Raw genomic sequence first — 20,142 nt, 5'->3', positions numbered from 1 at the left:
AGCCCCAGTTATACTTTCAGTCCTCTGGGGATTCCTGCATCACCTCAGTGTCCATTCTCTACTCCCCGTTCCCACACCCACCCAGCCTGCCCCTCACCACAGTAATATTCAGGGTTCAGGGCTTCCCCACTGCGCAGGAAGGAGTAGAGGAGGAATGCCCGGTGGTAGACAGTCAGACCCAGGTTGCCTGGCTCGGGCTCAGGACAAGTGGACAGGTAGGAGCCGAATGTTGCCATTGCGATGAACTTCATCAATTCCACATTGGGCACGTGGCCAAAACTGCAGTCATAAGAGTAAACTCCTCCCACCTGGAGAAAGTGAGCAATTAGAGATCTGGCTCCAAAAGAGGTACCGGAGTAGGAAGTACAACAAGAGAGGAGGAGATGGGGCTGGATGGCCGTTCCCATCCTCTGGACCAGAGTGGGACGTGGGCCAGTGCTCTCCCCGGACAGACCACTGCTCTGCAACTTTCCTTCCCTGAGCCCTTCTGTCTGAAGTCCATGCCACTGGCTACATCCTTCTTCCTCAGCATCAAATACCAGCCTACTCCCAGTCACTAAAGATTTTGGCAACTGGTTCACTGGCTTCCTGTCATCATCCCGAGAAACTTCAGTGTCTCGCTAACAAAGTGCTTCTCAAACTTTAGGGTGTATACATAACACCTGGGGACATTGTTAAAAATGCAGTAGGGTCTGGGGTGGGGCCTGAGATTCTGCATTTCTAACAAGCTCCCTGGTGATGCCAATGCTGCTGGTCTGTGGACCAGATTTTGAGTGCCAAGGCTATCTATCAGAGATCAGTAAACTACATATACCTGTGGGCCAAATCTAGCCTATCACCTATTTTTGTAAACGAAGTTTTATTGGAACACGGCCATGCCCATTCATTTTCATATTGTCTATGGCTGCTTTCATACTACAAGAGCAGAGCTGAGCAGTTGTGACAACCGTATGGCCCACAAAGCTTAAAATATTTACTTACGGTCCTTTACAGAAAATGTTTGCAGACCTACTCTAGAAAGTTGATTCAATTCCCTGGCCTCTCAGTTTCTTAACCTTTATCTCCAGAACTTGCTCTATTCCACTCACCTGCCCGCTAGCTACACACCTGTCCTTGGCTTCACTTGGAACTACCTCATCTCAGCAATTTCAACTGCCACATCCCACTGATTACACACAACCTTATCCCTTTAGGTTTCTTCCATTCTCCGTCTCCTGCTGTTCTTCGATCTCATTAAGACTGCCAGACCTTGAACCTCTGCTCTCTCTGACTCTATCCACATCCTCCTGGCCCTCCTTTCTCAACCGACCCTGGACCCTACGTTCAAGCAACTTCATAAGCTTTGTTCTCAACTCCTTGGCCCTCTTTACTTTTTTCTGCTTCCATCCCCAAACCCCAACTAGGATCACAACCTCTATACCTGGATCCCCAATGGGATCCCAATGGATCCCAAATGGAGAACACTGCACAGTTGTGTAGATTGGTACCACATCAAAACATATGACACCCAACCCAGCCAGTCTTTCAGGGTTGTCCCAATACTGTGTCTTCTTCCCAACTCTGGCCTCCCTCCTTCATAATACTCCTCTTCACCTTTTATTTCAGAGACATACCAGAGGCCCTTGGCAGCATTTATTGACATCTTCATTTCTATCCTTCTAGTCTCAAAGAAAGAAGTGACACTCCTGCTCCAGAGTCCCTCAATCTGTTTCTTGAGCCTATGCCCTCCTGTCAATTTACGGACTTTACGCCATCAGACTTCCTTTTCTTTCCCTTATTTTCGAAGTCTGCTTCTCCATGGCTCCTTAGAAACATGCTTAAGTCTCGAGCTTAAAAAACAAAACAAAACACCCCTCTCCTTCCACCCTGTACTTCCCTCTGGCTACCATTCTCTCATGCGATCCCCACTTGACCTGAACAGCCAAATTCCTTGTGTCAACACTTGTCTCTGTATCCTTGTCCTCTACCCACTCTTCAATCCACTGCAATCATTTCCCTCACCACCTCTTCACTGAAATGGCCTCAAAAAGATCCCCACGACCTCCTAATCACCAAATCCAAAGGGCACTTCTCATTCCTCATTTTACATGATCTTTCTGCTGTATTTCACATTATTAACTACTTCTTTCTTCCCAAAACTCTGACCTCTGACAGCAGAATGTCCTGGTTCTTGTCTGATTATTTCCCTTCATTCTTTGCTGGGCCCTCTTCCTATGAAAGACCTTTAAACACTGCTGTTCCCCAGGTTGTTTGGGGACCCTCTTCTTTTTTCAATTACTATCTGTCATCTGACAAATTCTAACTATCTCTCAACTAGTGCTGTCTCCTGAGTATCAGATCTGCATCTCCAACTGCTAACTGCTACGAATGACAGCCATTTATTACTTAATTATGCACTATGCTAAGCACTTTAAATGCGTCCTCTCATTCAATGAGGTAGGTACTATTATAATCTTCACATACAAATGAATCTGACCAAGAAGTGAAGTGATGTGCCCAATTTCACACAGATAATAAGTAGAGCCAGGATTGAGGCCAGGCATGCCTAACTCCAACGGTGATGTTTTAACTGCTCTCCTCCTGACCCACAGGAACCTCAAACACAATAGGCACAAACCTGGATTCATTATCTTGTCCTCACTCCACCCCAGCTGCTTCTTTTCCTGTTTTTTTTTTTTTTTTTTGTGAGGAAGATCAGCCCTGAGCTAACATCCATGCTAATCCTCCTCTTTTTGCTGAGGAAGACCGGCTCTGAGCTAACATCTATTGCCAATCCTCCTCCTCCTCTTTTTTCCCCCAAAGCCCCAGTAGATAGTTGTATGTCATAGCTGCACATCCTTCTAGTTGCTGTACGTGGGACGCGGCCTCAGCACGGCCGGAGAAGCGGCGCGTCCGTGCACACCCGGGATCCGAACCCAGGCTGCCAGTAGCAGAGCGTGCGCACTTAACCGCTAAGCCACGGGGCCGGCCCCATGCTGTTTGTTCTGCCAGCTACCCAGTCATCACTGAAGTCAGAAACTTAGAGACATCCTAACTCCTCTTCCTCCCTCACCCCTCATCTTGCTAATCATAAGTCATGTTGACTCTACCTTTTCATTTTCTCCATCCTATCCCCTTCTCTCTTACTCTTAATTCCCCTATTTTAAACCCTGATCCTCTCTCACCTGACCAGTGCAATTAACAGCCTCCCTGCCTCCACTCCTGCCCTTCACCCAGCAGCAAGAATGACCTTTATAAAACATAAACCTAACAGGTGATTTTCCTTCTATATATTTGCATCACTCGTAGAATTATGCTGAAACTCCTTAATACAGCAGAGCCAGCTTTTCATACTCTGGCCTATGCCTACCCTCCAGCCTTGTTTCTCATAGCTCTTTGCCTCCTACCCTATAGAGTCCATCAATCCAAATTGGCTGTAGTTCCCAGAAAATACCTATTCCCTCCTTTGCTTAAGCTAGTTTGAGCTGGGTTTTCTGACCCTGGCAACCGGAACAGTAATAACTAATCTAACGGAGGAGGTGGCATTGGAACTGACTGCCGGATTTCAAATTCTGTCTTCTTTTTACTGTAACATGCTGTCTCCCACATCCCACAGAGAGAGGACAAAGATGAGAGTCCTCTCCCACCACTAACCACTTATCCTGTTCTAGATATAACACCTCCCCCCACCATGTAACTATGTTATTGGCTTTACCTGGGAAATCATCGCCTGCAAGAAAGTAACCAGCCATATCCCACACTTTCCTCTCCTCCTTCCTAGAAAGTGCTCACCTGCACAAAGGAACAAGCCACAGTGCCACTGCGAAGCTGGTTTAGCAACGTCTCACAGACAGCAACATCAGGGACACTGGTCACCCCATCTGTGATTACAATGATACCTGGGGCAGGAAACATCAGACTCAGACCCGGAGACACTGACCAGATCAAAGTCACAGGCAGGCACCCAACTGATGGGGCCCTGAAGACCTCGGTGTCTGCCAAGCAATGTGTTTCATCATCTCAAACACCTCTCCTTCTCCCCTTCCCTCCTGCTTCTTCCTTTTGAGTGATGGATCCCAGTCTCCTCCTAAATGATATCCTTGGAGCTCTACTCCTTCCCACTAGGCTCCCTGATGATTGTTAGAGCTAGGGGTACTTGAGATATACACGAATACACACTTACCTTTTACAAACTGGGAAACAGATCCTCTTCTCTGGAGCCCACTAATCTCCCAGAATCTCTATTTTTGCTGATAACCCCCTCCCCACACACCTTTCCTGAATCATCCTAGTTCCTCAATCCCACCAACATTTCTTCTACTGACCTGCACTAGAGTTTGAGGGCAGCAACTGCAGTGCCAAGATGCCCTGACGAATCATACTGACAAGCCCAAGATCAGCTGTCACCATGGAGACTCCCACCTTCCGGCCTGGGGGCTCCCCCGAGTCTGGGGACTGGTCTTCTACCTGGTCCAAGTTACAGAAAAGGTAGAATGGGACAGATGACATTGCTGTCCCATCCATAGCAAAGCCAGAATTTACTGCCCAGCACTGCCCAGGCCAGAAAGGCCTAATCCTGAGAGGACCCCAATCCCCCTACTATGCAGCCAAGTCCTGACTGTGCTCCCTCCTCCAATGTGTGCTTGAATACTGACCATTATCCAGTACCAGATGAAGCACAGATTGTACTGGAACATAAGCTTCCCACCTCTTGCCAATAAGGCTCCTTTTCCATATTATTCCATCACCATTATGAAATATTTTATACTTAAATCAAATTGAGTCTTCAGACATATAGAACTGCCATTTGCCTGGCTACTTCTAGGATACCCAAAGGAATGAGAGAGTGCATTCTAGTGAGCCAAGCACTAGATTATCCCTGATTATATAAAATACTAGAGATCCACGCCACCCACGATCACCTTCTCAGATCCATTGCGGGAGAAGACCCAGGACTGAAAAAACACAAGGAATGGCCTTCACATTTTCTCCCAGCAAGAATTTGTGTCTTGGGGATGTATCTGAGCCCTCCTCCCACAGGGAACCTGCAGTGTGTACTCACTAGCACTTCTATCCTTGGATCACTCTGCCCCTGGCTCTTAGCCCATTTTTCCCCTGTATTCAGCTTGTCCTCCCTCTCTCCTCAGTGTCCCTTAACAGCTCCTCTTTCTAAGTGGCCCCTACCTACTTTCTCTCCCACATACCTGACTCTGGGGGTCATACTGCTGCTGCAACATGGTGGCCACCTTATCCTCAAAGAGACAGAGCTGCTCATACACCTGCTGCAGGAACATGTCCCGCTGGGAAGGGTCCAAAAGGCAGCCCTGTACCAGCACCTGAGAAGCACAAGGGAAAGACTAAGACATGAAGGTCAGGGGGATACTGGGCAGTACCCCACTGGTCTCCCTATTTATTCTCCACGGCTCCCTCTAGGTGACCCTGACTTCCCACTCATGCAGGCTCTAAGGGTGGCTTATTCCACAGCCAGTTCCTCCCTTATCAGATCATCTACTCCATCAGTCCTCAGCCCAGGTATACCGTGTCCCTACTCAGGGTCCCCAGGTCATTAGTCACCTTAATCTGGGTTCGCAACCTTCCTCTGCTTATACAGTCCTCCACACTAGGCCTTCCCTAAACTCCCGCATGAGGGCGCCATAAGATCTTCTAGCTCCTTACATCTTGGGCTACCAGATGGCTACTGATATTGTTTATAAGCTGCCCTACCTCAGTTTGGCAAAGCCTTTTTCATTCTGACTCATACTTTTTTATTCTTACTGATTTCTAAGCACTGCACAAAGGAGCTGTTCTGGACCTTTTCTCTTTTTTAAGCTCAAAATCTTTTTCTTATTCCCCCAATGAATAACCTCAGCAGATAACTCCCAGCCCATTCTTCATAGAGAAAGGAAACCAGCCAACAGGAACTCCCTGCTTACCCACCCTGAGGGTATACTGGTCTCCAACTCACTGAAGATGCCCTCAATGTCTGCTAGATGTTTATATCTATCTGTGTTCTTGTTCTTCCTTCAAGGCTCTGAAGAAAAGATTCCTCTTCCTCCTCTTTTTCCCTAAAGCTAATCTCTCCATCTAATCTTGGACCTTTTGTCTAATGTCTTCATTCCCTCTCCATGAGGTTCCTTTCCTTCCACTTCCAACATAAATAAGTGCCCCTATCCCAAAAATTTTACACAGGCCTGGTGGCCCTTGTGGTAGCCTCAGGATCTCTCCTCTATCTCCCCATCGGACTCCTACAACCTGTCTCACATGCCCACTTCTCCCCGCCCCCTGCCCTCCTGTGCAACAACTACTTCTTCACTCCCTGTTAGAACTGGGTAAGTGGGAGGGGATAGCCAGAGGAGGGGACACGGGGACTCCGCACCACTCTATAGGCCGGACTGTGAGAAGTAAAACAGAATCAGAAGAATAGCAGGAACTGGGGCTATAAAAAGGTGGGAAAGATGTTCACAGCTGTATTGTTTAGAAGAGTGGAATAAACCAATGTTACTGCAGTAAACAAAAAATTAAAGAAAAAAAAAAAAAGAAGAGTGAAAACTGGGTCAACCCAAGGGTCCAATAATAAGGGTTTGGCTACATATATGATGATAAAATATGATAAATATTAGTCAAGCAGCCATTAAAAATAATGTTTTCAAAGAATATTTAGTGACACGAAAAAAATGCCCACATTATACACTAAAAAAGCAGGATGTAAAACTGTATATCTTAAATGAGCCTGATGTTTCTCCTCTCTTTGGATGGAGGGGTGCATACTCAAACACATACTCAAAGACAAGAAGGAAATTCCAGAAAATGTTAACAGTAGTTATTTCTGGGTGGTGTATTATGGGTGAGTTTTGTTTTTCTTTATATTTTATATATTTTTCAAATCTCCTTCAACAGACATCTATCATGAATGTGATTTAACATTTTTTTTTCCCAAGAGCAGCAGGATACACCTTGAGGGAGCTATAGAGATGGTGAGGAAGCTGGCCCAGGGCTGATAAGTGGCCCTGGGGGCTTAACTGACTAAGTCCTCTCCTTCTCCGCAGCTGCTGTCCTTGTCGAGGCCTCATCTCCCCTCCCATGCTGCAATAACCTGCCTGTTCTCCTCAGTTCAGACTTTGTCCCCTAATCCATCTTCCACACTGGCCACAAACAAGTGTGATCTTCCTAACGTACAAATCTGATCCTGTTACTGTCCACTTAAAACCTTCAGTGGTTCCCTACTACCTATGTTAATAGTTTTAATAGCTAACATTTGCATGTTTTCCACACGGCAGGCACTATTAAGTGCTTGACACGTGTTAATTCAATTAACGCAATTATATAATATTGGAACTGCTAATATCCCCACTTTAGAGAAAAGATGCAGATGCACAGAGAGGTTAAGTAACTTGCATAATGGCACAGAGCCAGTAAGTGGTATAGCCAGGAAGCAAAAAATTGGCTATGTGATTCCAGATCCGGTGTTCTTCACCACCACACTAAATTCCCTTAAAGAGTAGTTCCCCCTTATCCATGGTTTCAGTTACCCACAATTGTGGTCTGAAAATATTAAATGGAAAATTCCAGAAATAAACAATTCATAAGTTTTAAATTGCGTACTGTTCTGTAGCATGACAAAACCTCACACCGTCCTGCTCTATCCTGCCCGGGACATGAATCACCCCTTTGTTGATCCACGCTGTATGTGCTACCTGCTCGTTAGTCACTTGGCAGTCTCGGTTATCAGACTGATTATCGCAATATAACAATGCGTGTGTTCAAGGAACTCTTATTTCACTTAATAATGGCCCCAAAGCACAAGAGTAGTGCTGGCGGTAATGCGGATACACCAAAGAGAAGCCGTAAAGCATTTCCTTTAAGTGAAAAGGTGAAAGTTCTTGACTTCAAGAGGAAAAAATAAAAGTTGTATGCTGATGTTGCTAAGATCTACACTAACTTCTTTATAACATGTTGTTATAATTGTTCTATTTTATTATTAATCATTGTTGCTAATCTCTCACTGTGCCTAATTTATAAATTAAACTTCATCATAGGTATGTATGTAAAGGAAAAAACATAGTATATATAAGGTCTGGTACTATCTGTGCTTTTAGGCATCTACTGGGGGTATTGGAATGTATCCCCGTGGATAAGGGGGATTATTGTAGAATAAAGGACAAGTCCTTAGCCATGACATTCACAGTGTTTCATAATCCTGCTCCCACTTATCTCTCCAGTCTCCTCTTTTCCACCACCCCACCCCATTCAAACTTTACTGTGTCAAACTGAATAACGTACAGTTCCCTACGGAGCAGTTGCATAGTTCTGTGTCTTTGCTTTTGCTGGCCCCTCTGCCAGGAAAGCTCATTTCCCCTTCTTCAAATGGTTAAACTAATTCTTCCTTCAAGACTCAGTTCAAATGCCTCTTCGTCCAACAGTCTTCCCTGTCACTGCCCCAGTCTTGGCTGGATGCTCCCTCTTGGTGCTCCTACGGCACCTGAGTCATAAGTTATCAGTGCCCTTATCTCATTCAACTGAAATTACTCCTTCAATATCTGTCTTCCCCACTAGTCTCTCAACTCCTCCCATCAGGATAGGGACAGTGTCTGATTCATCTGTGTCTCCAGGACCTTACCCAGGCCTGGCATAGATCAGGCTTCAGTAAGTGTTTCCCAAACTGAACCAAGTCAACGCTTGTGATCACCTAATACTCATGCTTTCTTGGCACTAGCTACCAGCACCTGTAAAGCCTGGCCTCTTTCTGGGGATGTGGCCCACAATCAATAGTCCTAACAGCTGCTCTAGGAGAGCACTCTAAACTAGGGCAGAGGCCTGGGATCCAGGCATGCGCCAATTGCTTGTTGTATATTTCAGACCCTCAGATGCTGTCCTTTGCATCCCTGTCTCTCAAAGCCAGTTTGACAGCTAAGGTGACAACCTGGCCATTAGGGACCGTGTCATGGTAAGCCCCTATCAATGAGTTGAGGATGGTTAAGAGCAAACGAGGAGAAACTGGGCCAATTTTATCTAAGCCAAAAACAGAGACTCCAGTAACAGACTTGGCCATTCCTCAAAAGGAGTGTCTGGTGATAGCTTGCTTGGGTGTTGGATAAGCCCTGTAATTATCTGTATAGTCAGCATTACACCCAACAGTTCACAAGGTCCTCAGAGAAAATGACCCTCTTCTGTCCTTGGAAGAAATTATGTTTCTGGGTATTTGTTACATTTCACAATCATAAAACTACTCCAAAAGACCATCTCCCAGGGGTAGTGCAAGGAGTCAGGACACCAGCAAACTTTCTGATGGAACTAAGGGAGGGGGGACAGAGAAAATAGACATCCAGTGGCCAGAACCAGACACTTACAGGGGGAGTGAGAGGCATTTGTCCAATCAATGCAATGCACCTAAAGCCTAAGGGAAGGCCCTTTAAGACCAGAGCAATTGATTCTTCTCAAGAGGAGAGAGACTCATAGAGATGACTAGGAAACAGGTTCAAGAAGCCAGCAGAGGTGGGGACTTTGGGCATGGACAGCAGAGACAGGATAAAGACTTGGTCAGTTGACAATCAGAAATTAGGTCTGAGGGCCTGCCCGGTGGCGCAAGTGGTTAAGTGCACGCACTCTGCTGCGGCAGCCCAGGGTTCGGCGGTTGGGATCCCGGGCACGCACCGACGCACTGCTTGGCAAGCCATGCTGTGGCGGTGTCCCATATAAAGTGGAGGAAGATGGGCATGGATGTTAGCCCAGGGCCAGTCTTCCTCAGCAAAAAAAAGAGGAGCATTGGCAGATGTTAGCACAGGGCTGATCTTCCTCACACACACACACAAAAAAATGAAATTAGGTCTGAGGGTACAAACTTGGAGAAAGGATGCAATACCTGGTGAGACTGCAGGCCAATGATTGAGGAGTAGGCCTGGATAGTTACGTAGATCTCAGGTTGGAAGTCGATGCAAGATCCAGGCACTCGGAAGGGCCGAAGCAGTCCGCCTAGGCACCGGGAGAGGGCATGGAAAACTTCATCAAACAAGATCTCCCCTGTGGAATCATCCTGAGGGCAATGCAGAGAAAGATCTCTCAAGAGTAACCAAAGGCAGCCCTGAGCAGAGGGCAGAAATAAGCAGCTTCCATGGGTCAGTGGAACTCTTATCTTAAGTTTGATTGCACCCCCAAATACAGTGCCACAGATGGGACGGGGTCTGTCTTACAACACCCACGATTCCTCCACACGCCCGTCTCTTTTTCATAATGATAGGCTGAGCTCATTTTTTACTTCTCCCAGGCCTCTCCCTCTCCTCCTCACCTCCTTTCCATCCTTTCTTCCCACTGTCTCCCTCCAACTCCTTACCACAATGCCAGTAGATGGGCTAAGGTCCAGTTCAATGACAAATCGATATTGCCAAGCCAGGAAGGTGACCCGGGTGGAAGGTACGAGGAGGAATGGCCTTGGAACCACTGGTTCATCTGGCTGCCACCCAGGGGGCAGGACACTGAGGACTTCCAACTCCTGTTCAGACTGAAGCTGACAATTATGATGGACAGAAAAGGAAAAAATCAGGGAAGAGTTCCTCTTTCTTTCCAGGATCTGACTTCGGTATCCAAAATGACACACCATTGATTCCACCTCCAACAGTTCAACCATACACTCTTCCTATCTGAAAAAATTATTAAACAAAATTTCCCCTGTGGAATCATCTTGTGGGCAAAGTCACTTGGCCCTCCTAGAATTAGGCCCCTCAGAGTTAGTCTCCCCTCTTGTCTGTTTCCAGCACCCTCCTAAATAAAACAGGTCCTTCTGGGCCAGGCCCTCACATCCCGTGCGGCTCTGGGCCTTACCAGCATCTCCTGGGGTGTGGCCTGCACAGTTTGATGCAGGTGGTTGAGGAACCAAGCCAGGCGAACATTTCGGGAGATTCGATAATCCTTTTTCATCAACAGGAACACCTGTCCAGCTTCTTCCACCTCGGGACAAAAGACATTAATAAATCTATAAAAATTCACTGAATTTTTATATAGATTAGTATATCTATATATATTAGTATATGTAGATCACGGTGCAAGTAACTTGTCCAAGGAGCTCACAATCCCTGAGTGAGAGGCAAGGCAGCAGAGGTGAAAAGTTTACTCCCACCTCAGTGCAAGGTGTTCCCAGGGATTAATTCTCAACTCTCTCCTCCCATTCCTCCTATATAGACCTCAATGCAGATGAAGCGAACTTTGCACATTTCAAATGTTTATGTGAGTTTCTCCTATAAACTATAAGCTCCTTGAGGGCAGAGATTATGTCTTGCTCTATTTTTGTGTCCCTGTGCTTGGTGACTTGCTTAAAACAGAGCAGACTCTCAATAATGCCAGACAGTTCCTCCCAAGAAGCCTTGACAACATCAGGCACTGAAGGAATCATTCAATGGGTGAATGGCAAGCCTGCCAAATACCTCAAAATCAAACTTGCGCACTTCTCAGTTGTCAAAATTCTAGCTCCTTCCCTCCAGTGCCTCATGGGCAGTCAGTTCAACAATGTGCTAACCAAGCCTCAGTTCCCTTGTCCATGTCCTTGTCCTCCCACCACACAAACCCTGCCAAATCTTGACTCAGGATGAATTCAACACCCTCCCTTATCCACACATACACCATGCTAGCTGTACTTTGACGGAAAGAAACTTGTCACCTTGCTAGTGGTGCCACCTCTAGCAGGCCTTTACCAATCCTTTTACTTTTCCCTGGTCAACAACCTCTCCTATTCTCCTCAGAAGGTTTTCCACTCTCTCAACTTCTGCGGTCCTGGCAATGCTTGCCTACTGTATCACAGAGAAAAGAAGGGTCAACTGGTCTGAACGCCCCCAGTGTTTCTTCCAGATTAATCCTTATCTGTAACATTCCTTTACTCCCTTACTCTTGCCTCAGATGGAAAGATTACTCTCCCCCTGTTCTAGGCAAATTGCAAATTTCTCCTCCTGTGTTCCTAGTGAGGGGGAAAACGCTAGGCTGTGAGGACTGGAAAGAGTGGTAGAGGAGAAATGAACAGAAGCCAATGACTGCCTGTTGAGAAATGTGGTGCTGAAAGGAAGTGATCTTTTTTCTTTTTAAATGGGGGGCATGGAGAAGAGATGGAACAAGCCCTGGAAAAGCAATAGTGGGGGGTGCCTGATGTCAGAGAAGAGTGTGGAGAGCAGAGACACTCCACAAACACTAAAAGACTTTGATGAAGACTAAAGATGAAGACTAAAAAGATAAAGACTTTGATGAAGACTAAAGACTAAAGATGAAGAGTGAAAAGACTAAAAAAGCCTAAAGATGAAGAAAGTCTTTTCCCTTTTCCAAGGCAGAAAGCAAGCATCAAAAGCTATAGAAACAGACACTGGGAAAAGTAGACGAAAGTAGCAGAGACAAAAGTAGAAGGCAAGAAGAGGGAACAAATCCCATTCATTGAGCACCTAAAATATGTTCAATAGTACACCGTGGAGGTTAAGTGCAAGAATTCACACAGCCTAGGTTTAAATCCCAATTTGCTCTCTTATTAGCTGTGGGATTGTGGAAAAGGTACGTACTTAAACTCTTTAAGCCTCAGTGTTCTCACCATAAAGTGGAGATAATCCTAGTACCAATTTAATAGTGCTGTTATGTGCACTGAGTGAAATCGTGCATATGAAGCGCTCAGCACAGTGCCCGACACTTGTAAGAATATAAGAAAAATTAACCGTTACAGATTATTATTGGGCACAATACTAGGCTCTTTACGTAAGTAAGCTCATTCAGTCTTCACACAAAATATTTAACAGAACAAAACTGAGGTCCCAAAAAGTTATGTGACAACGTAATTAGTAGGTATAGGGTCAGAAGTCAAACCCAGGCCTCACGAGCTGCAAAGCCCATCTGCTAAAAGTGACAAATGGATAAAACTGGGGACTTAGGAGCAGAAAAGATTTAAAGTTGTCAGAAGAAGGAACATGATAAGGGTTTACAAGCAGAAAGGATGCTCTGACATAATCAGAAAGACAAAAAGACAATTGAAACATCGATCTGATGTGATTCAGTATTACTTTGTGTTATGTCTCTACACCTCTAAAATCACACGCAGGGAAACACTACTGTCTGTTACACTGCTTCCCTACTCTGCGCTGAGGTAGGTCCTGGTGAGGATGTTGGATTTTATCCTAAGAGTTAGGTCAAGCTACTGAACTCTTTCCAGCAGGGCAGTAATACACATGCATTTAAAAAACTTCCCTCTGGGGGGCCGGCCCGGTGGTGTGGCGGTTAAGTACGCGCGCTCTGCTTCGGCAGCCCCGGGTTCGCAGGTTTGGATCCCGGGCGCGCACCGACGCACTGCTTATCAAGTCATGCTGCGGTGGCGTCCCATATAAAGCAGAGGAAGATGGGCACAGATGTTAGCCCAGGGCTGGTCTTCCTCAGCAAAAAAGAGGAGGATTGGCAACGGATGTTAGCTCTGGGCTGTTCTTCCTCACACACACACATACACACACACACACACACACACACACACACACACACAAAGTCAGCTTGAACTAACCTTTGAGACAAGTGAGCTTAGTTGCATTTTAAGGGATCTTTAGAATAAGACAGACACTACTGGTGATTAATTGGAAATGGGGAGGAAAGCAACAAAAAGGAAGGTGTCGGGCCGGCCCCAGGGCTTAGTGGTTAAGTGCACGCACTCCGCTGCTGGCAGCCCGGGTTCGGATTCCGGGTGCGCACCGACGCACCGCTTCTCTGGCCATGCTGAGGCTGCGTCCCACATCCAGCAACTAGAAGGATGTGCAGCTGTGACATACAACTATCTACTGGGGCTTTGGGGGAAAAAATAAATAAATAAAATTAAAAAAAAAAAAAAGATTGTCCAAAAAACCTTTAAAAAAAAAAAAGGAAGGTGTCAAGGATGTCTAATGTAGCATCAGTAAATTGCAGAATGATTGCTAAGTTAGCTAGAAATTTTTGATATAGTTATTTACCATCACTTCTAACCACCATCTTCCTCAAAAAGTCCCATCAAATTGTACACTCTTATTGCCAATCTCCTAAACACAGAAAAGGGGTCTATTTATTGGCAAAGAAGGAAATTGCAGCAATTACTCGCCCTCTTTCTCTGATCCTTGGTCTCAGGGAGGAACACTTTCACAAACTGGGCAACCTCTCCCTCTGGATTGACCAAACTGGTCTGGGTGTGATGTTAGTGACCGCTCTTGTCTATGAGTTGACTGTGCTGGATCCCTGCCAAGGTTCTTATCTAAAAAAGGATGGGTTGGGGCTCAGAGTATTATCAGAATAGGAAGGATATCCCAATTCAGCAGTCCTTTCTGTTTATCACCCTATCCCCAAAGCAGTGGGTGCCCAAAGAGTGCAGTGCCTGGCACACAAAATGCTCAATACAATTTTGCTGAATAGGTGAATTCACTATATGTTATAAGCAATGAAAACATGACATTTAAAACTAATCATAATCAGTACAATTCTTCCCAAGGTGAGATAATCTTAACACTAGTCGATGCTATTTTCCTTTTGTTCTTTGGTAGTTAGTAAAGACTTTTTTAAAAAATGCCAGCCCGTTTCAGCTGTGCAAGCAAACACCAAGGAAAAGAGTTTTGGCCCAGATGGAGCCATGGTTAAAAGGGGGAGAGCACAGGCCCATGGGTCAGCACCAGAAGGACAGTTGGGGACACTTGGTCACTCCATCTACTACGACTAAAATCTTGGCAATTCTGGGTTTAATAAATGAACCGTTCCGTGATTCCCTGCACTAAGTTAGGTATCTCTGTTAGGCATTCACAAAGCAGCCTACGCTTCTTCAGGGCACCTACCATAGTTTATAATGAAGAATTTGTGTTCTGTTGAATGTCTGCTTCCCCTACAATCTAGAAGCTCCAGGGAAGTAGACGCTGTGACCATCTATTGTTCTTTGCTGTATCCCTAGCAACTAGCACAGTGCCAAGACACACAAGGTGTTCAAATAATATTTGTTGAATGAATGTACGAGTGAGGGAAATTGCTCTCATAAGCTATAATGATTCTCTTCTCTGTTTCAAGGCATATTCTTTTTTTTTTTGGTGAGGAAGATCAGCCCTGAGCTAACATTCATGCCAATCCTCCTTTTTGCTGAGGAAGACTGGCCCTAGGCTAACATCTGTGCCCATCTTCCTCGACTTTATATGGGACGCCGCCACAGCATTGCCTGACGAGCGGCGCAGCGGTGCACGCCCAGGATCCAAACCCAGGTCTGCAGCAGCAGAGCACGTGCACTTAGCTGCTACGCCACAGAGCTGGCCCCTCAAGGTATATTCTAAATTTCTTACCAGTGATTCCTAATTTTTCTACTTTTTTTTGTTCAAGAGTCCCCATCCTTCCTCATCCACTTTATGGAAAAACTAGCTTATTCTATAGTTTGGATTTTTCCTTTGCCTCCATGCAAGTTTTTACCAGATTTTCACCAGTATGCTCTTTCCTGGTATTATCTGCTTGTTTACTGTTCCTGGAATCTGTGGAGGGGGGTTCTGGTATGAGTTCTAACAGATTTGTTTTAGAAGGAAGAATGGTGTTATGGAAAGAAAGTGTGATTTGACAGCTGAGACTCTGAGCTGAGCTTCAGCGTCCTCCTCTATCAAATACCACCACCTACCCCAATGACATGTGAAAGCACTTTGTAAAGTCAGCAGCGCTGTATAAATGCACATATTAGTAATAACAAGGTGTTGCTTCTTTGAGTCTGGAAGAAGTCCCGCACAGCCATTCACTTCAACTTTTTGTGCTCATCCTTTTGAAGCCATTCACTTCAACTTTTTGTGCTCAACTTTTGTGCTCATTTAGTTGGCATAGTTGGAAATTTCCTCATAGTGAGCCAGGATTTGTCTTCTTGATATTATTATCTTGACTCATTCTTGAAATCCGTTCTCTTGAAAATATCTAACCCACTTTTAGTTTTACCTCCTAAGGTCACACAGGGAAAGTCTGACCCACTGCCAAAGGAGAATCTATCAAACTTCTGATGACAGCCAAGTCTTTGCTTCTCCCTAATAAATACCCAGGTACCTTAAATGTCTCAAATGGCGTGGTTTCAAGTTTCCTCACTATTTTATAGCTTAGATCATATGCCTATGAATGAACTATAGCTGGTCTACTTTTCAACTTAAAATGCATGGGACAGAATGGAACCCAATACCCGGGTGAGGTCACAGACTCAGGGTCTCCTAGGTTCTATCTACTTTTTTGAAAGCTTTACCATACTGTTGACTCAGGAAACCTCCCTGACTTTCTTGCTTGTGCTGCTGTTAAGACACAGCCCCCATTCTATCCTCATGCACTTTTTGGACACACACAATTACACTGGATAAATTCAGTGTATTATTCTATCGAGAAGCTTAGAGTGCTGTTCTGTCTTCTAGCAAACCTCTTTCCAGCTTAATTTCCCTGCTAATTTGATCAGGATGCCATCAAGCCCTCATCCAAGTCCAAACAGGACAAAGGCAAGGTGAGCATGCATTCACTCATCAGTCAACAAATTTATGGACAGCCTGCTACATGCCAGCACTGGGCTAGGTCCTAAGGATACAAAGGAAGGCAAGAATTGGCATTTTCTGCTCTCACAAAATTTACTCTAATGGAGAAAAAAACATTAATCAAATAATCACTAATTATTATATTATTACAAACTGAGTAGGTGTACTAAAAGATCAGAGTATGGTTCTATGATAGCATGTAACTTGACTCAGGCTAGGGTCTTAGGAGAAAGTGACAGTGAAGCTTGAGCAGGGAAAGGGAGATAAACCAGATGGAGGGTATAGCCGAGCACTGTGCTATTAGAAAACTTTCTTCAGGTTATTAGTTAGTAGGCTGCTTAATTCCACTACTGTACAGCTTCCATTTCTCCACCTTGTCTCAAAGGTTATTTTGTATGATAGACTGACTGTCCAAGGCCAAACTAAAGTCTAGTTCATCAATCAGTTCTTATAGAATCCACTTTCTTGAAGCCAGGAGCATTTGCCTAACTCGAGCTTTCTTGCAACATCCCCTTATACACGATCCTTCCAATTCAACAACTACATTTTCAAAACACCATCTCTAAGTTTTCTTCACATTCAAGATGTAATTTATCAGAATCAGACGACTTAAGAATTAATTTAAACAGCTAGAATGGTATTTTTCAAAGTGGGACCCCAGGACCAACTACATCGGAATTACCTAAGGTGCTTATTAAAATGCAGATTCCTGGGCACCATCCCAGACCAATTAGAGTTGATGGGGCTTAGGAATCTACATTTAACAAGCTCCCCAAGTGATTCTTCTACTTTAATGTTTGAGAATTCCCGAATTAGTTGTGTTCTCACAGCATCCACACACATGAAGCTTCAATTCTCCCACATTTAATCCCCCTGAGTCTGAGGTGCATTGGAGCAGTCTGGCAAAGAGAAAGCAGGGTTTTGGAGTCACAGACTTGGATTCAAATCTGCTTCTACTACTTGCTATCTAGGTGAGCTTGGACAAGTTACTTAATTCTTCCAGGCCTCAGTTTCTTCATTGATATCATGTGGATAAGAATATCTACTTCATAAGGATGTGGTTGCAATTAAACAAGGGAGTCAGAACTATGAGAGAAAAAGCTTATCATTCTTGGGAACATTTATTGAGGCCTACATACCATTTATAACAACATGAATAAAACATCATCAGGCACTGTGCTGCATACCATGTATACCAGGATGAAGGAAATCACCCATCTCATTAATTTGTTGTTTTTTGCACCTGTCCCTTTATGGTTAAGGTACAAATTATTTTTGAGCCTTTTTCAACCCTTGTGCTGAGTCCCATGAAATAACGTAGATTTTTCTTCCCCCTTGAATTGTCTGAAGATTCCTTACCTCTGTATTTATGCCAAAGTCCTGAACCTCTAGCATGGGCTCAACCAGAATCTTCTTCTCCAGCCTCATCTCTCACCCAACTCCCCCTGAGTTAGAGCGCCTAGGATCAAATGCTGGTTCTGCTGCTTATCAATATAAGGCCTTGGTGAAGTTACTTAAACTCTCTGTGCCTTCGCTTCCTCCTCTGTGAAACAGGGATAAACAGCGCCTACTTCGTGAGGATTTTACGAGTATTAGACGATATCTAGTAAGTACTGTGTTAGCTATTCTCATGTCACACAGCACCCACACAATCAGCTGCTTCCTCTCGGTTCTCTGAAGGCTCTAAGCTCCTTCTCACCTCAGGATTTTCACTATTGCCTTTGCCTGTAATGTGCTCTGCCTCTTCTCATTCTTCAGGCTTAAATGTCATTCCTCTGAGGCGGCTTCCTGATCCCCCTCACCCAACCACTTCTTTTTTTTTTTTTTTTTTTTTTTTGTGAGGAGATCAGCCCTGAGCTAACATCCGCCAATCCTCCTCTTTTTTTGCTGAGGAAGACGGCCCTGGGCCAACATCCGTGCCCATCTTCCTCCACTTTATATGGGACGCCGCCACAGCATGGCTTACCAAGCGGTGCGTCGGTGCGCGCCCGGGATCCAAACTAGCGAACCCCGGGCCGCCGCAGCGGAGCGCGCGCACCCAACCGCTTGCGCCACCGGGCCGGCCCCCCCAACCACTTCTTAACGAAATAGGTTAAGAACCCTTGTTAAACACTCACTCACTCTGTATTTTTCCTTTGCAGCACTTATTATCATAATTCAATGTTTACTCCATTACAATAGGGAACATGTCTGTCTTACACTGCTCTGTATCCACCCTGATACTTAGCACAATTCCAAGTCCATAGTAGCACTCATAAAATATGTTAAGTATTTGATGAATGAATGATTTCTTAAATCTGACTATGCTCTATCTCTCTCTCGGGATTGTAAAAAACCTCTAAAAATCAGTCACTTTTTGCCCAGGGGCAGAACTCTTCACTCCCTTTACCTTCTGAGATAAAATTTTCAGAAATGCAAATCCAGAACTTAACAAATGTTTAATTTTTGGCTGAATACTCCCAGGAGTATGTGTCTTGACTCCAAGCTACTTTAGATCCGCACTGTTCAATACGGTAGCTGCTACCATACGGGGCTACTGACCACTTGAAATGTTGCTAGTCCAAACGAGATGTGTTGTAAGTGTAAAATACACACTGGATTTTAAAGACTTGGTACCAAAAAAGAATGTTAAATACCACATAATTTTTTATATTTATTACATGTTGAAATGATAACATTTTGGAAATACATAAAATACATTAAAATTAATTTCACCTGTTTCTTTTTACCTTTTTTAAATGTGGCTACCAGAAAATTTATTTTTACAGCTTGCATTAGATTTCTATTGGAAATTTAGACTATCTGCCTAAAAGGTATGTTGTATTTCCCCACAACATCCCTCTGTTTCCTCTCATTTTAATTCATAATGAAACATACTCCAAATTCTTTCACGGAGTTCTCAATATTGATATTTCTGATGCATGAGCTATTTCACTACCCTGTGAACAAGTCTGATTCCTTTAAATACGGCAGTTTCCTACAGCCATATTCAATCCCGGGTCTCATCACACCAAATCCTAATGGACTGGAGATTTACCATCCTGTGGCTAGTTTTTTATTTATACTATAAACATTATGGTTAAGAACACAAGATCTGGAGCAGACCACCTGTTTTGGAGTCCTAGCTCTACTACTTATTAGCTGTGTAACTTGTTACTCTTAACATTTTTTTTTTTTGTGAGGAAGATCAGCCCTGAGCTAACATCCGATGCCAATCCTCCTCTTTTTCGCTGAGGAAGGTTGGCCCTGAGCTAACATCCACGCCTATCTTCCTCTACTTTACGTGGGACGCCCCTACAGCATGGCTTGACAAGCAGTGCACCGGTGGTGCTGGGGATCTGAACCTGTGAGAACCCCGGGACACCGAAGCGGGGCACGTGCACTCAACTGCTTGCGCCACCGGGCCGGCCCCAAGTTACTCTTAACATCTCTGTGCCTCCGTTTCCTCAACTGAAAAATGGGGATGACAATAGTGTCTACTTCACAGGGTTGAGAGCATTAGTTGATATTGGTCAAGTGCTTAGAAGGTGCCCGGCATGGGATAGCGTTAAGTAACGACTACTATTTGTGTCGTTATACACATCCTCATCCTTCCCATCTACTTAAACATTCTTTTATAATACTGGGCACCTTTCCTAGTGAGTCATTCTTTCCAAATCTAAGATGTTATGCTCGGATC

General features: G+C 44.7%; 1 protein-coding gene across 1 annotated transcript in view; it reads right to left on the bottom strand.

Moving 5' to 3' along the window:
- The window catches only part of SZT2 (SZT2 subunit of KICSTOR complex), a 56,543-nt gene that overhangs the window by 31,405 nt on the left and 4,996 nt on the right, over positions 1 to 20,142 (bottom strand). The window contains exons 3-9 of the mRNA XM_058552159.1: positions 10,795 to 10,920; positions 10,307 to 10,480; positions 9,839 to 10,009; positions 5,184 to 5,315; positions 4,305 to 4,446; positions 3,772 to 3,878; positions 98 to 308 (exon numbers count right to left, since the gene is read on the bottom strand). Of these exons, the coding sequence (XP_058408142.1) occupies positions 98 to 308; positions 3,772 to 3,878; positions 4,305 to 4,446; positions 5,184 to 5,315; positions 9,839 to 10,009; positions 10,307 to 10,480; positions 10,795 to 10,920 (1,063 nt within the window). The remainder of the gene's footprint in view (positions 1 to 97; positions 309 to 3,771; positions 3,879 to 4,304; positions 4,447 to 5,183; positions 5,316 to 9,838; positions 10,010 to 10,306; positions 10,481 to 10,794; positions 10,921 to 20,142) is intronic.

Source organism: Diceros bicornis, chromosome 13, assembly GCF_020826845.1.
Source record: "Diceros bicornis minor isolate mBicDic1 chromosome 13, mDicBic1.mat.cur, whole genome shotgun sequence".
Classification (NCBI taxonomy): domain Eukaryota; kingdom Metazoa; phylum Chordata; class Mammalia; order Perissodactyla; family Rhinocerotidae; genus Diceros; species Diceros bicornis.
Note: the sequence above shows the minus strand (reverse complement) of the source record. Positions and strands in the feature narration are given on the sequence as shown.